This window comes from Trichosurus vulpecula, chromosome 1, assembly GCF_011100635.1.
Source record: "Trichosurus vulpecula isolate mTriVul1 chromosome 1, mTriVul1.pri, whole genome shotgun sequence".
In the NCBI taxonomy this organism is placed as follows: domain Eukaryota; kingdom Metazoa; phylum Chordata; class Mammalia; order Diprotodontia; family Phalangeridae; genus Trichosurus; species Trichosurus vulpecula.
Window position 1 is genome coordinate 475,706,141 of NC_050573.1, and position 16,342 is coordinate 475,722,482.

General features: G+C 36.4%; 1 protein-coding gene across 1 annotated transcript in view; it reads right to left on the reverse strand.

Moving 5' to 3' along the window:
- LOC118833991 (solute carrier organic anion transporter family member 4C1-like) overlaps positions 1-16,342 on the reverse strand; it is a 116,031-nt gene that overhangs the window by 18,662 nt on the left and 81,027 nt on the right. Inside the window, exon 9 of the mRNA XM_036741431.1 lies at positions 14,310-14,463. Coding sequence (XP_036597326.1) covers positions 14,310-14,463 — 154 coding nt within the window. The remainder of the gene's footprint in view (positions 1-14,309; positions 14,464-16,342) is intronic.

Genomic DNA, 16,342 nt, shown 5'->3' on the forward strand with positions numbered 1-16,342 from the left:
ACTTTCCATACTATTTTAAGTAAACCTATTGCTAAATGTTAGATGCTCTAATTTTATTTCAATTCTGAACTTGATCAAGCAAACTCAATGGATTTCAACCAGGCCCAGAGCACTTAGCATTGGTTTGAAGAAGGATCTCAATGGCCTTGTGGTTCAAGCTGGGGAAGGGTAATGAGGATGAAAGGGAATCCTTGGTGATCAGATGCCCTCACATCAGAGATTCGCATCCAGTGGCTGTAATGTTTCTAGACCCAGAGAATTTTCCAGAGTTAAGGGATATGGAAAAATATTCCAAAAGTTGATTTGCTAAGGATAGCAGGGAGGGTATAATGTGGGCAAACTCCTCTCTATGGTTCACAGAACTTTGGGCAATGTGGTAGACTTAGAGCTAAAGGACTTAGTGCTTTAAGATGATGAAGCGAACACTAGGTAGTTGCTTGGTCCCCTCTACCCACTTACCCCATTGGACTACTGTAGGATTGTTCAATTTAAAACAAGAGTTCATTAAGCTAGGTCTATAAACTTGAATTTTAAAAATATTTTAAGTAGTGTAATTCAATATAATTAGTTTCTTTTGTAGTATTAAGTATTTTATTTTATAACTTTAAAAACTGTATTCAGAAAAATGGTCCATAGGTTCAAATTGCCAAAAGAGTCTATGACTTAAAAAAAAAAATTCTGTTCTCACTCTGAAATGTATGGCATATAACTCTCAGTTTCTCTCTGTCTCTCTCTCTCTCTGTCTCTCTGTCTCTCTCTCTCTCTCTCTCCTCACAGTGAGGGGTAGGTGAGGACCTCTGGAAGACTGGGCAGCAGGTGGATGCCTTTCAAGGTGTCCTCCCTGACACCATCAGAAATACCAATCATTTATATATGGACACTACAGCATATGCACTGGCCTAGATGAGTCTCTGGCCACCTCTTCTGTTTTTCTCCCTCTTTCCCTGAACATAGGTAAACAAATACCAATCCTAAGATGGGCATCCTTAGCTGGAGCCCAGTCAAGTTCAAGAGATCTAATAGAGCTAATTGGAAAGCAGAAGTTGTTTCTGAACAGAGAGGATAGGAAGAGAAACCTATGCTCTTACCAGTTTGGCCAGAACCCTTTGGGATTGCCATGGTTACCTCATATGGCCATTCCTTACCACATCAAGAGAGTAGATAAACAAACCAGGATCAATGACACTTTGACCTAAAAGGCAACAAAGCACCCACAATAGCCCTCGTTTCTGGTAGAGGAAGGCATCAGAGAGAAAAGTGCAGACAGGTCCATCATTGGTGACATTTTCTGCATAATTACCCAATCCTCAAAGAAGAAGAGAACAGTCCTTCATCAGAGGTCTTTAAAGTGCTAAAGATTTAGTTTCCTCTCCACCAGATTTGGTATAAACTCCCCGGCCTTCTAGGGAGGGGAAGTTACTGGCTTGTGGGCAGAGGAACACTTCCTTGAGTGGTATGAAGTGAATTTCCATATTAACTCAGACTTCAAGATAGGCTGCATACAAGAGGATAGTGACCTCTTACCTAACATCCTTAAAGAGATGGCCCAGATCCATGATGAGGATCAGAGACTATGCCAGAAGAGTCATTATTATTACTGTAGGCCTGATGTTCCTTACCCTGCTCTTTTCATTACATGTTGTGAACTGCTAATACACCACATATAACATGGACCAGATTATTAAGATCCAGACTTTCATCCTTTCAAAAGGGTAAGGTGGAAGTCTATGGTTTCGGTCTTCATCTTTCCATATTCAGACATCTTGGACTATATGCCTTCAGGGAACCATTATACTATTTCTTATCCCTTGGTTTTATCTTTATATTTTTGCACTAAATTTCTTCTCCAAGATTGACTTCTCACACCCACCAGGATAGGAATATCCAGTAATGGCCCTAAAGTCATTTAAATGATTGAAATGTCTCAGAAGAGCTTTAAGACATTGCTACCAAGAGGCAGAATGTGGAAGAAGCAAAATCTTCTAAAGTCCCTATGTGTAAGCTAAGCTAGGGTTTTGGTGTGGGTTTTTTTTTTTGGTCCCCTCCCATAAAAGTCAATCAAACTATCTAAGAATTCATTGGTCCAAGGAACTAAAACTAAATAGTGTATATTAACATAACCTCTGGTCACCTAAGGACAAAAGCCTAGCTCCTCACCAGTAGGGAAGGAGCCACACTATGATTTTCTTTAATTAATTTGTTGGATACTAGATACAACGGTTGATTTTTGGCTGTTGGAGCGCATTGCACTTTAGGATACTGAAACATGAAAATGTGAAAATTATCTCTGCCCACAAATAAATGTTTTCTCTATGAAATGAACGTATTTTTTGGATGTTGTTTTCTTCCTTTATCAAAATAGGCTGGTCTTTCTTTGGGGTATGTGCTCCCTTTTCTTTTTTTTTTCTTTTTCTTTAAAAATTTCCCCTGGTGACCTAAGGGGATAATCTATATTTAATATATGCTTGTCACTAGGTATATTGCCTTGGCAAAAGCAGAGAAAAGGGAACTATAGCCAAATGAATCCATACTACATCTTTGATGAATATCCTTTCCACACTACTCTTAAGTAACCTGCTTTTGTTAAATATTAGATGGTCTACAAGTATGTTATTCATTCCAGTTTGAAAGCTGAACCAACAGATTGGTCTGAGTCAGGCAACACCCAGAACACTGAATAATTATGATATTATAATGATATGCAGAACAAACCCTCTCCTGCTAACATTTTAAAGCATATGTATCCCTTTAGGTCTTTTTTAAGATGATGAAGTCTCAGGGCAGAGTCAAGATGGCAGAGAAAAGGCAAGGACTCACCTCAGCTCTCCCAAATTCCACCCCAAACAACTTTAAAATAACTCCTCAAAATGAATTCTAGAGTGGCAGAACCCACAAAAGGACAGGACAAATTTTCCAGCCCAAGACAACTAAGAAGGTTCACAGGAAAGCACACCCAGTAAGACTAGAGCACAGTTCCATGCAGGCAACAACCCAGCAAGATAGCAGCAGTTACCCTTGAGGGCAACTGAATTGGCAACATTGACTTCCAGAGCTCTGGTAAGGAGATCAGACAACTTGTAAGAAAGAGATTTAGGGACTCTGCTGGCACAGGGTGCAGGACCCTGTTGCATTGCCCATATGCAGTCCTAGGGCAAGGAGGAGCACTAGCAGAACAGAGCTTGTGGCTGTAGGGGAGTAGGGGCTTTGGTCACAGTTCCAGGGCAAAAAAAAGAATATTTGTGGGCCAGGAGAGTAATAAACAGATTTCTCCTTAAATCGTACCACCTTGGAAGAACTGACACTTACAAATCCCCAGAACTAGCTCACAAAAAAAAAAAAAAATAACTGTATAAAAAAACCTGAAGTTTACCTCCTCTGCCATGGGAGCAAAGCCCAGCTTTAACAAAAAATTACAAGTGAAGAAACAGGCTGGGAAAATGAGCAAGCAACAGCAACAAAAATAATAACCTGATCATAGAATGCTACTATGGTTACACGAAACAACAAAACACAAACTCAGTAGAAGACAACAAAGTCAAAACTGCTACATCCAAAGCCTCAAAGAAAAACGATAATTGGTTTCAGGCTCAAAAATAATTCCTGAAAGAGCTCCAAAATGATTTTTTAAATGAAATAATAGAGGTAGAAGAAAAATTAGGGAAATAAATGAAAATAATGCAAGAAAATCATGAAAAAAGAGTCAATAGCTTGGCCCAAGAGGCACACACAAAAAAAAAAACCTGAAGAAAACAATCCCCAAAAAACAGACTAGGCCAAATGGAAAAATCAGTAGAAAAATTTGCTGAAGAAAAGAACACCTTAAAAAGTAGAATTGGACAAATGGAGGTACAAAAGCTGACTGAAGAAAATAATTTCTTAAAAATTAGAACTTGGTAAGTGGAAGCCAAAGACTCTATGAGGCATCAATAAACAAACAAAATCTGAAGAATTAAAAAATAGAAGGAAATATGAAGTATTTCACTGCGAAAAACAACTGACCCAAAAATAGATCCAGGAGAGATAATTTAAGAATTATTGGACTACCTGAAAGCCATGACCAAAAAGAGCACTTAGACATCATCATTCAAGAAATTGTCAAGAAAAACTGACTTGATATCCTAGAACCAAAGGGTAAAATAGACAACTGAAAAAATCCACTGATCACCTCCTGAAAGAGATTCCAAAATGAAAACTCCCAGGAATATTATGGCCAAATTCCAGAACTCTCAGGCCAAGAAGAAAATATTACAACCAGTCAGAAAGAAACACTTTATATATCATGAAGCCACAGTCAGGATTACACAATATTTAGCAGCTTCTACATTAAAGTATCAGAAGGCTTGGAATATGATATTCTGGGGGCAAAGGAACTGGGATTACGACCAAGAATCACCTACCCAGCAAAACTGAATACCATTCTTCAGGGACAAAAAAAATGGAAATTTAATGAAATATAGGACATTCACACATTCCTGATTCTTATAACTCCTAAAAGTTTTATCATTATTAGGTCAGTTAGAAGGAGTATACATAGACAGAGGGCATGGGTGTGAGTTGATTATGATAGGATGATATCTTAAAAAAACATGATTAAAGGATGAGAAAGAGGAATGCACTGGGAGAAGAGGGAGGAAAAGGTAGAATGGGGTAAATAATTTCATGTAAAAGAGGTACAAAATTGCTTTTACGGTGGAGAGAAATATGGGCAATATGGGGTGTGGGGAAAATGCTTGAAGCTTACTCTTATCAGAATTGTCTCAAAGAGGGAATAACTAACACACTCAGGTTTAGAAATCCATCTTACCCTTTAGGAGGGGAAGAGGATAAGAGAAGAGGAAGTGGCTGATGTAAGAGGGGGCTGATTGGGGGAGATGGTAGACAGAAGCAAAACTCTTTTCAAGATGGACAGGATAAATGGGATAAAATAGGATGGAGGGAAATACACAATAGTCATAACTGTAAAAACATTTATAGCAAGTTTCTGTGATAAGATGTCATTTCTTATATATGTAGAGAACTTAGTCAAATTTATAAGAATATGTCTTTCCCTAACTGATAAATGGTCAAAGGCCATTAAGCAATTAAGCAAAACTGCCAATAAGCAGTTTTCAGATGAACAAATCAAAGCTATCTATAGGCATACGAAAAAAAATGTTCTAAATCACTATTGATAAGAGAAATGCAAATTAAAACAATTCTGAGGTACCACCCCAAACCTATCAAATTGGCTAATGTGACAGAAAAAGAAAAGGAAAAATTTTGGAGAGGATGTGGGAAAAATGAGATACTACTGTAGTTTTGGTGGAGTTGAGAACTGATCTAACCATTCTGAAGAGCAATTTGGAATTACCCAAAGGACTATAAAATCAAGCATGCCCTTTGACCCAGCAATGCCACACTAGGTCTGTATCTAAGAGATTTAGGGGAAAAAAAAACATTAAAAAAAAAAGGACCTGTATCTACAAAAATATTTATAGCAACTATTTTTTTAGCGATAAAGAATTGGAAATTGAGGGGATGTCCATCAATTAGGAAATGGCTAAACAAGTTTTGGAATATGATTGTGATAGAATATTATTATAATATGAGAAATGACAAACAGGATGTTCTAAGAAAAACCTGGAAAGACCTACATGAACTGATACAAAGTGAAATGAACAGCACCACGAGAACACTGTAAACAGTAATAGCAATATTGTCCAATGATTGAGTATGAATGATTTAGCTATTCTCAAGAATACAATGACCCAAGACAATTCTGAAGGACTTTATAATGAAAAACGCTACCTATCTCCAGAGAAATAAGTGATACAGTCTGAATGCAGATCAAAGTATGCATTTTTAAACTTTATTCTTCTTGTTTGTTTGTGGGTTTTCTGGTCTGTGTTTTCTTTCACAACATGACTAATATGGAAATGTTTTGCATCACTGCATATGTATAACCTATGTTAAATTGCTTGCCAGGTAATGAGGTGGGAAAGAAGGGAGAGAGAGAACTTGGAACTCAAATTTTTAAAGAAGAAATGTTAAAAATTGTTTTTACATGTAATTGGTAAAAAATAAAACATTAAAAATAGATATATGCTATATAAAAAAAGATAAATGAAATTTCCAAGGATTTCATTTAACTTGTCCCTAAATAAAATGGTATCTTTGAAGATAGAAAGACAGACAAATAGATAGACAGACAGATGCACACAGAGAGCTTATATTTATCTCTCTACGGAAGCAGAAATTCTCTTCCATTAATGCCTACTTCAAATGTAAAAGATTTCATTGTTATTTATGAGTCTCTCAGGCTTTGGTTATATGCAATTGTACTATAATACACATGGAGAAACCAGATTTATATGTTGTTCCATAGTAAGATTTGAAACTATGATAATCTCTCTTCCTAGGACTCCGTAATTAAACATAATGGACCATTAACCATCCTTCTATTCATGATTTTAAATAATGACAACTCTGTGGTACATGTGAAAAGCAGAGAGGATAATTCATCATTCCAAATACCTGGACAGTTATCAGCATATGTCTTGAACATTCTTGGCAGGGTAGCATTAAATCTTTTGTATTAGGGTAAATAAGCTATGATCATGAAGCCCTTAACCATTTTAAACCTCAATAGGTACTCTATCACCTACAAGAGAAGATAATGATCCAAAAAATATCACCAGCTAAATGAAAAAAAAAATGTATATGATCATGCGCACAAGCATGCAAAAGTCCTTAGTTATTCTCTGGGCATCAACAAAGTTTGTCAGGGGCTATTGATCCAGAAGACCTTGTAGAGAAGTCAACTTCGGGGAGACTACATGTATTTTCCCTGCCACTGGGTTTAAGAGAAGCACCTTATATTTATTTAGATACATATCACCACTTTACAAAAAGTTTCCCCAATAGGGGGCAGAGGTAGCAGGGCTCAAGTTTGGCAACCTCTCTTCTCCACTCTTACATAAATTCAAAGACTTTTTAAAAATTGTCTTTTGTCACATCATCTCCAATTAGCAAAAGTATAGCAATGACTGTCATCTGATGTTAACACAGAAGTAATCTACTCAAGATAAATTCTAATTCTAGACAAACCACAGCATGATTTTTAAAAGAGCAGTTTCTTTAGTTTGTTGGACACTCTGGATAGGCTGGTTGATTTTTTGGCTCTTGGGGAATGTTGCACTTTAGTATAAATGAAATGTGTAAACATGAAAATTATCTCTGTCCACAAATAATGTTTACTCCATAAAATGAGGAACTCAAGTATCTTTTGGATTTTCCTCCCATATCAAAATAGACTGTTCTTTCTTTGGGATATATCCTCCCTCTTCTTTTTTTTTTTCTTTTAAAAAACCCGTTTCCCCTGAAAACCTAAGGAGATTTAAGAAGAAAATCCTGTCTTGTAAAAGGTTATAATTGGGGCATGGTAGTAGCACATGCCTATCCCTGCTACGAAGCTGGTCCCACGTCAGAAACAGAACTGTTCAAAGCCAACCGCCAAGGAACAATAAGATCAGGCCTGTGAGCAGCCACCGCCCTTCCAACCTCAGCAAGATATGGAAATCCCATATCAAAATGAGAATAAATTATCAGCAATTTCGGTTGCTTGAGGTTTTGCCTTTGTGTATTTGTTTGAAGTATCTCCTAGTATCTACATTTCTCTCCTGACTCTTAAAATTCTCTTCAAGACTCATCTTAGGTGCCACCTCCTCAACAAATGAATTAAAAAAAAATGCCAAAGTGCCATCTACGGCTCAGGCACTGTGTTAAGCACTAGGAAAACAAATACAAAAATCTCTGCTATCAATGAATTTGCCATCCTAGTAAGACAGCACGAATATGATAGTGTTGTCTACCAAGGGGGTATTTTGAAATTTCAGAGATGGTGAGTAGAGTCATAGGACATTTGACTAACACGTCTTTTCCATGCAAACTAGTGTTCATTTTAATTACTATTCCTAGATACAGGGATGGAAAGGGGTGGCAGGAAGAGTACATGTACACAGTAGCCTGGCATGAGGATGGCTAAAAAGTGGTGTAGTGAGTCTGGGTCAGGATATGGAGAACTCTCAACAACTACAGGAGCCCAGGGTCCCATAGTAGGAGCTGTCAATACCAGACCACAGGTGAAGGCCAGATCAAGGGGGCCTGTCATAAAGGTGGCCAGAGAACCATAAAACCTTCCCTACTTGGACTGCACTTTGTTCAAAATTTTGCTGAAATTGTTCTCTTTCTTTGCTAAAAGTGTTCTCTTCCTCCTCAGATTTTCCTGCAACACTAGGTTGATCTCTCCTTTGCCAACTCAATCAGATTACCTAATTATACTTCCCTGTGTACATGCCACCTCTCACCCCCAAACCCTGAATTTAAGCTTTTGAGGGAAGGGATTATTATCATAAGAGGCAGTGTGTCATCATACTAGACTTGGAATTAGTAAGACCTGGGTTCAAATGCTGACATTTGCTAGCTCTATAACCATAGGCATGTCACTAAATATCCCTGATCATCACTCAGTTCCTGCATCTGTGCAATACATAATAATCCCTATAGTGCCTATAACACATGAAATAATGTGTGCAACACATAATCTAAAAGCTACTCTCCCAATACCTACTCACACTGGCAGGCTGGGAACCCAGAGCAAAGCTCCATCTCCTCTCAAGTTTACAGGGGAAGCCTTAATGGGTTTGGAGTATTTTAATAATGTTAAAACTTCCACAGGTGTGATTCTCCTCATGATAAATGGTTGATATCAGCCACTTCTAGTCAGCCTGATATAATTAGCTTTTGTTTTTAAAAAGGCATTTGCTACAGTGTTATGGTAAGTACACAAAAAGGCTGTGACAACACTCCCTCACAAGAACATACAGAACCTAGGGGGAAATGGACCCAAACATGGAAACATATCATGAAAAGGGTAACTCACAGCTCCTGTAGGTCCTTTATTTGCTGGAGTTCTCAAGATACTCCCCTTAGGTGTGGTGTGGTTTTCTTTGCAAGGCTTTTTGCAAGCCTTAAATCTGCCAGCCTGTCCCTGACTCCTAATGCAGATGCTGCCATCAGAAATTCTGGAAATATTGGCATGCCAAGAAGCCCAAAATTCCCTGGATGCTTAAAGTCCACAGTGGTCCTCCTGAAGCCAAAGTAGAGGGGAAGGAGGATCACCAAGGCTCTTCTCCTTCCCCTATACTATGACTTAGGAACCTTGGCTAGGTTTCCTTTATGCTGAGAGATGCCTGAATCCTCTCCTACACAAGAGCCCTGTAGAAAGTGTCCAAGTACCTCTCTCAGTCCAGAGACTTCCTATCACATTTAGTTGAAATGCCTTGATTGAATAGAGATGCACAAGCTTTGTCCACACCTGGTCAATCTATAACTGATTGAGATTTAAGTGATGTGTGGTCTTACCAGACAAAGACATCTGTCTGTTATTTTAAGTGGAGTGATGTGATTTGGTTTATTGAATGATCAGCTGGCTCCCCCTACATGTGTACAGTAGTTGGCAAACTTAAATGTTCTGTACAAATGTAAATTGTTTATTATTACATTTCATCTTTGTCTGATTAGCCTAAAAGAGGGGAAGGAGAGAGGAGATGACAACTATGGCTAAGTATTTGAAGAGGTGCCATATAGAAGAGGATTAGACTTCCATTCCCCCCATCCCCCACCAGACTAATACTAGAAGTAAATGGATAGAATTTTCAGAGACGTAGATTTGGGTGCTATGTGAAGAAAAAAAATTCTAACAATTACAGCTGTTCAAAAGTAGAATGGCCTTCCCTGTGGGTGTAATGAGATCTCCCTCAATAGAGACTTTCAAGAGAAGGCTAGACAGTAACTTATGGGATATTATTGTAGGGGAGAGGCACTCCTAGTTGGGAATAGGCTGGACTATAAAACCTATCCAGTCCCTCCCATCTCAAATACTTTGTACTTCGATATATCCAATGCCTTTTCAAAATTTAGTAGCTGCTTTTGTACACTCTGCCCATAATTTTTGAGCTGTTGACTCTTTAGTTGAGGTTACAAGATTTTGAAATTCCTTCTTCCTGCATCCAATCAGAAACTTTTATAAGTAGTTTCTTTAACAAACATTATACTTCTCTGGATTATTTCTGTCTACCTAGGGCAGCTTCTCCTTAATCAAGTTGGATTCATAGATCATGTAATTTTGTTCTTTATTATTCCAAGTCTGAACTTCTTTTGTTCAAATGTCGACAAAAAGAATTAAGGGTCACCTCAGAGAATAAATGTCTTTCACTATGCCCTTAGGGTGGCTTTGCAGGTTACTGAAACTATGTTATCTTCTTCTCATGTCTAGTTTTAACAGTGTGGTACTAATGAATCTCTCACTTTTCAGGTTGCAATCTCTGATCCTCTCTCTGCCATTGAAGCTATCATTCTTGAAGATGCTTTTATTTCTTTTCAATTTCATACTAAAGTTCAAATCTTATTCTTCTAGCTGCAGGTTAAGTTCTGCTTTAAAATGTTGGCAGGTATTTTTATGAAATCACTTGGAGTTTAAAATCTATATATTGTTGTAGTAATTCAGTTTTTAATTGTTCAACTTTGTTCCCTTCAAATGAGAGGGTAGGGTTCTTATTTTTTTCTTTCAAGATTTCCTTATTCTTTGTGAGGAATTTTACCAAATTCAACCTTTCTTCTAATGAGTATCAAAGCATATCTTACCAAAATAAGATGATCTATACCATTTGTGTTATAACTTGTAGTTTTTTATTATCTCACTAATTTTCTGTAATACGTATATCATATCTAAATCTATCACCCTCTCATTGTTCTTTGTATTGCACATAAACTGATTCATGCCATCACTGATTTTTACCATCTGTAACTTTAGTTCAAGAAATATATAATGGGTACTCTCTCCATGGGTGCAGATCATAAGTCATCTATTCCTGCCTATCCTGGGCAAATCTGTTCTGTCTTCCTGCAAATATTCCATAAGGGAGTCCACCAAAGATTCTGGGATCCATCTTCTAGATCTCTTGATATTGCATGGGTGAAAATGGAATATGCAGATTGCATTACTTTGGTCTTACTGAGACTTTTTTTTTAATTCTGCTCATATTTCTCCAAACATGACCTTTACATTTCTCCTGGGGAACTCCCCATTTCTAACATGTGAAAGCTACTCTATTCATATTCCTCAATTTGGGAAATCTTCAATTTTAAGTTAAATTTACAGAGTTGTTTTATAGAATGTGCTTTGTAAAATGTAAAGCATTTTGTAAAAAAGTTCATATTATTATTACATATGCTTCCTCAATACTTCAGTGGACCTATGATCTAATCAGTGTGGGAATTTTGTCTCACGTTGGTGCATATCAACACATATCTAGGCCAATTTAGCCTGTTTTACTCTTGTATATTTCCTCCCATAAATCCTCTTAGTTTCTTGGTTTTTTTAATAGATTTTTATTGATCTACATTAATCATTTAATACTCATATAGTTTGGTACAATCCTCCTGAAGGGGTTTGGGGGCATGGTGGGGGGCAGTTTGCCTAATGAACCAGGGAACAGTGAATGGATAGTGGCATACAGAGTGTATCCTGGTTACAAATTGGACCCTGGAACATATTGTATGAAAGAGGTCTAGAACTTCTTAGCTGTCTTTGTAAAGATGATCCAGACCTCTGACAGGGACTGGTGATATCATTAAAGATACTGTCATTTGTTTGGTAAACATGAAAGTTCTTGTGCTTACTCCTGGCCATTCTGATAGCTTTTACCTCAAAGTATTGCTTCTGCTTTTGTATCCCCACTTTTTAAGAAGTGTTTTTGTATGTTTTTAAGTTTTTATTTTTCACATTACCTTCTTCTCTACTTCCTAGAATTGTCTTAGTGATAGAAGGCCCTCTGGAAAAACAGTGCATCCTTATCACCCAAGCGGTGGGATATGTAGGAATTTTATTTGCACTACTGCTTCCACAGACATCTTACTGTTGCTTTTTGTGGCTCTGTAGGGAATGTGTGAGATGCATAGGGTCAAAAATGGGGGGTTGGGGGGTTAGCCAACTCTACCACACTGTTGCTGACAGTAGAATGCCATTGCTAGGTCTAGTGCTAGAGCCTTTCATTCCCACTTCCTTATCTTCCCTTCCTTGACAGACCCACTCACTGGTTCACAAACTGAATTGTAGAATGGAAACATGGTAACCCTAGTGGTTGGTGCTTTGAGGTAGGGAAAATGACTGTATAAAAAGATCCAGTTAGGTGGGAATGAGCTCTTGTTGTTCTCTGAGGAAATCCTTCCAAATCTCACTGAGATGTTGAGTGCATTGTGACTCAAAGGATGGGTATAGTGCCTTATTTTGACTTACTATCCTTTTAAATTGATTCCTTTATCTCTCATGACAAATTTTTCTTAATTAGATTTTATGATCCCTGAATGCCTTATTGAATTTTAATCTCGAGCCATGAATTATTGGACAGGACAAGGTTGGGTCTGACCTACAGTAAGGAGTAACATTTTAGCACATTTCCAGAAGAATATCCTACACTAAGATTATAATTACAGTTAAGCCTACTATTATGATAGTCTAGGCCCGTTCTTCTATTCTTTACATTTTTGTGAAGTTATATAGTGGGAAGAGAACTGTACTAGGAAATGGGGGAAATGCATTTTATTCCTACTGCTACAACTAACAAGCTGTGTGACCTTGGGCAACTTTTTGCTATGTTTTCTTTTATATTAAATGAGAAATCTACCCTAGGTGATCTCAAACGTCTCTTCCAGGTTCAAAAATCTATGATTTTTAAAGTGATCTAAAAATAACCCATATTTACATACTTCTATATGTGATTAGATCTATGACCTTATTCATGTATGAAAATTTTTCCAATGACACAAAATCAATTCAATCCCATTCAATAAACACCTGTCAAGCCCTATGATGCTAGGCATCATGAAAGATCAACTCTTTTTTTTCTTTGTCTTCTTAGGCAATGCAAATTATGCCTATTATCTTTCCATAAATTCTCCATGGAGGATCTACTCAGTGTTTTGGAGGCCTTTTTTCAGGACATTTAACATTCCTAAGGTATCAAGGCCGAACTCAAGCCTTGCTCCCTCTTACTAAATGGCTAATCACCTCTTTTTCCAATCATACTTTTAACATCACTCCCTATACATAGGTCATGCTTGAGGCTATATGTCATAGACCTAATAACATCTACTCACCATCTCTTTAAAACAACATATGATATTTATACTATTTACTTCAAACCACACTCACTATTTTAACAAGATTACATTGTAAATATAAACAGAACTTGTTCCACTATTATTGCTAGTTATTTTTCTGCTGCCATTGTAAGAACTTAACCATTATCTATCTTGCATTCCTATAGCCTACTTTTTTTTTTTCAGGGACTACACAGAACCAATGAATGAATCCCAAAATCTTATTCAAAATTAACATTATTTGATTTCTTTAAATTCTCTGATGAATTGGCACTTTCAAGAATGCAAAAGTATGAACATACTTTTTCACAAAAAAAATCTCACAAACTTTTCATTCCAGTAATTGGGAATTTTTAATACAGTTCAAGAGTCTTGCAATATAGTACAAGTTCTAAATTACTAAAGAATAAAAATTACTTAAGTTTTGTTCTCAATTGCCTGATTGGCAATGTTAAGAAAAGAATTTTGATGAAGCTAAAAATAAAAAGTAAATTCAGTTTTAAAGCTGCAAATCAATTATTTGAATCTATTAAAAAAAAATATGGCATGACACAATGAAACTGAAAAAGCACAAAATTTGACACTGTTTGGGATTCAAAGACAGTTTGAATGCAAGAAACAGTACATATTCCCAAAAAGAGGAAGATCAAATCTAGTTTGGAACCTAAGGCAATAGCATGAGAAAAATTTTGTACCTGTAAAATATTTAAATACAAGCTTTAGAGCAAAAAAAAAAGAGAAGCTAGTAAAATACAATGCACAAAGGTCTCATTAGAGAATAATTACTTTTGAAGCTTAAATTTTATGTCTGCTGATGATTTTGATGCCCATAATAAAATATTACAGTAAAGAATGGGATCTCTTCCAGAAGGCTCTAAAACATCCTAGGACTTGATGGAATGAGCACAGTACTTTAAGCTGGAATGGTCAGAGAAAGCTTTTCAAAAAGCAAGATATGAGCTGGGGCCAAGATGAAAAGAATGTGGATAGAAAAAGAGGTGGAGAAGGTATTCATAGATTCATGAATTTAAAAAAAAAAAAGTAACATGGCTGAAATGTTATGTACTTTACCTAAATATCTTTTACTGTAGATAAAGTCACAAAGTTACCTTTGGCTGGCTATTGGGTACTGAATTTTTGCAGCCAGCAATGCAGGGAGAAAAATACTGGATACCATCTCTTCCACAAACAGGATAGTAAAATGAACCCAAGCAGTTGCAATTAGCATTACAAGGGGCTGTCAAATTTCCCAGCTCTCCTGTCCTGTAAGAAACAAATTAATATAACCAAGAATCTATATATAACAACTAATGAACAGTCAAAAATTAATCTTTCTTTCTGGCAATGGGCTCATTACTTAACAATCAGGCCTACAAGACTTCAGGCTAAATTATGGATGAACTGACATCAATCTTATTCAAGAGAGCTCAGTGTTTATGATCCCACTCAGTTAATGATGTTTTGTACATATAATGAAAAGCCTTAGATCACATAGCTAGTCCATACCTAGGCATTAGATGTGTCTATTAATAAAACAACAACAACATATTGCTCAAGCATCTTCCGTGCATGATGCATTATTAGGCACAGGAGATGTAAAGACAAATCTTTGCTGTAAAGTAACTTATATGTTACTGGGAGAAGCAGAAAAAAAGCTACCAATTTTTAACTTGATTTTAATATACTTGCTAAATGTATTTCCTTTTCTCATGGTCTAGTTCATTCTTGAAATCAATAAGCCGATAATTTGAGCTTATATAATTCATTATGTATGCAGAACTGCTTAGAAACAATCTTTAATAAGAATGGTGATGAAACAAAGTGGGAATAGGAGGGAATTAGAAAATTAAAACTACAACATAATTGTGTTCAATTAATATAAATTACCATATTGATTTTAGAAATACACTATTGGCCTTGAAGTCGAAGATCTAAATTCAAGCGACATTTTCATCCCTTGGACAAGTCACTTAATTTCTATTGAGACATTGCTTGCCACAACTACCTCACAGGATTATTTTAAGAATGAGATAATTTACATAAAGTGTTTGGTAATGGTAAATCTATATAACATATAGATTTTTCTAAAAGTTGTGGATATCCATTCACACAAACTTTAGAAAGAAAAATTAAACATTTCCACAAAATTCATTATCCAGGCTCATATTCAGAATGATATGATGAGAAGTTGAGGAATGAAGGTTAAAGATATCAGCCAATCAATATTTATTAAGTGCCTACTATGTGCTAGGCACTGTACTAATTGATGGAGATACAAAAAAGAGGCAAAAGAAAGCTCCTGCCCTCAAGGGTCTTAAAATCTAATGAAGCAGTTTAGATTTATCACTGGAGAGGATCTAAGAGATCAAGTACACATAAGCCAGCAAATAACCCAATTCTATTTATCCACAAACTATTAGGGTATTAACATACTTGCCTACTGCACAAAAAGAGATCACACTAGAAAGTGAATGTATATTAGGATATATATTAGTAGCTAGCATTCCTTCAATCAAATTAATTAACAAATATTTTCATTTACCAAGTGCCTACAATACACTTAGCACACATTATGCCCCAAATGAATGTTTTAAAGATAAGAAATGATCCTTAGTTTCAAGGAATTTGCAACCTAGCTTATTAGTGAACCATGGTTTATCATACATTATAGAAATATTAACTATGATTTCTGTTACTCAAATGGATCTGTGAGGAAGGTCTCTAGCATATTGAGTGAACCTTCTTTGATGAACTAATCAGAAGATGTAGAAAAGAGATATATAAGATGATAAGTCATTGATAGGTTGAGATCTGCTTTGTTGGGGGAGATCACATCAAATTAATAACATCACAGATCCATTTGGGGTTTTCTAATCAGCCTTAAAGAAAGCTATGTCACTGGCTCAAGATGTTGTCTACTAAGCCAATTAGGTCTTAGGGATGATTTCCATAACCCTTTAGTAAAAACTAGCCTACATGTCAGTTATGGCTCCAACCACAAAATGCATATGGAAGAACAGAAGTGAGAACCTAATTTACTGGGGGAAGGACCCTCTCTTTGACAAGGATTACAGAAAATACTGAAAAGCAGTTTGTCAAAAACTACATTAAGACCAAAACTTAGAGTACATACCAAATAAGT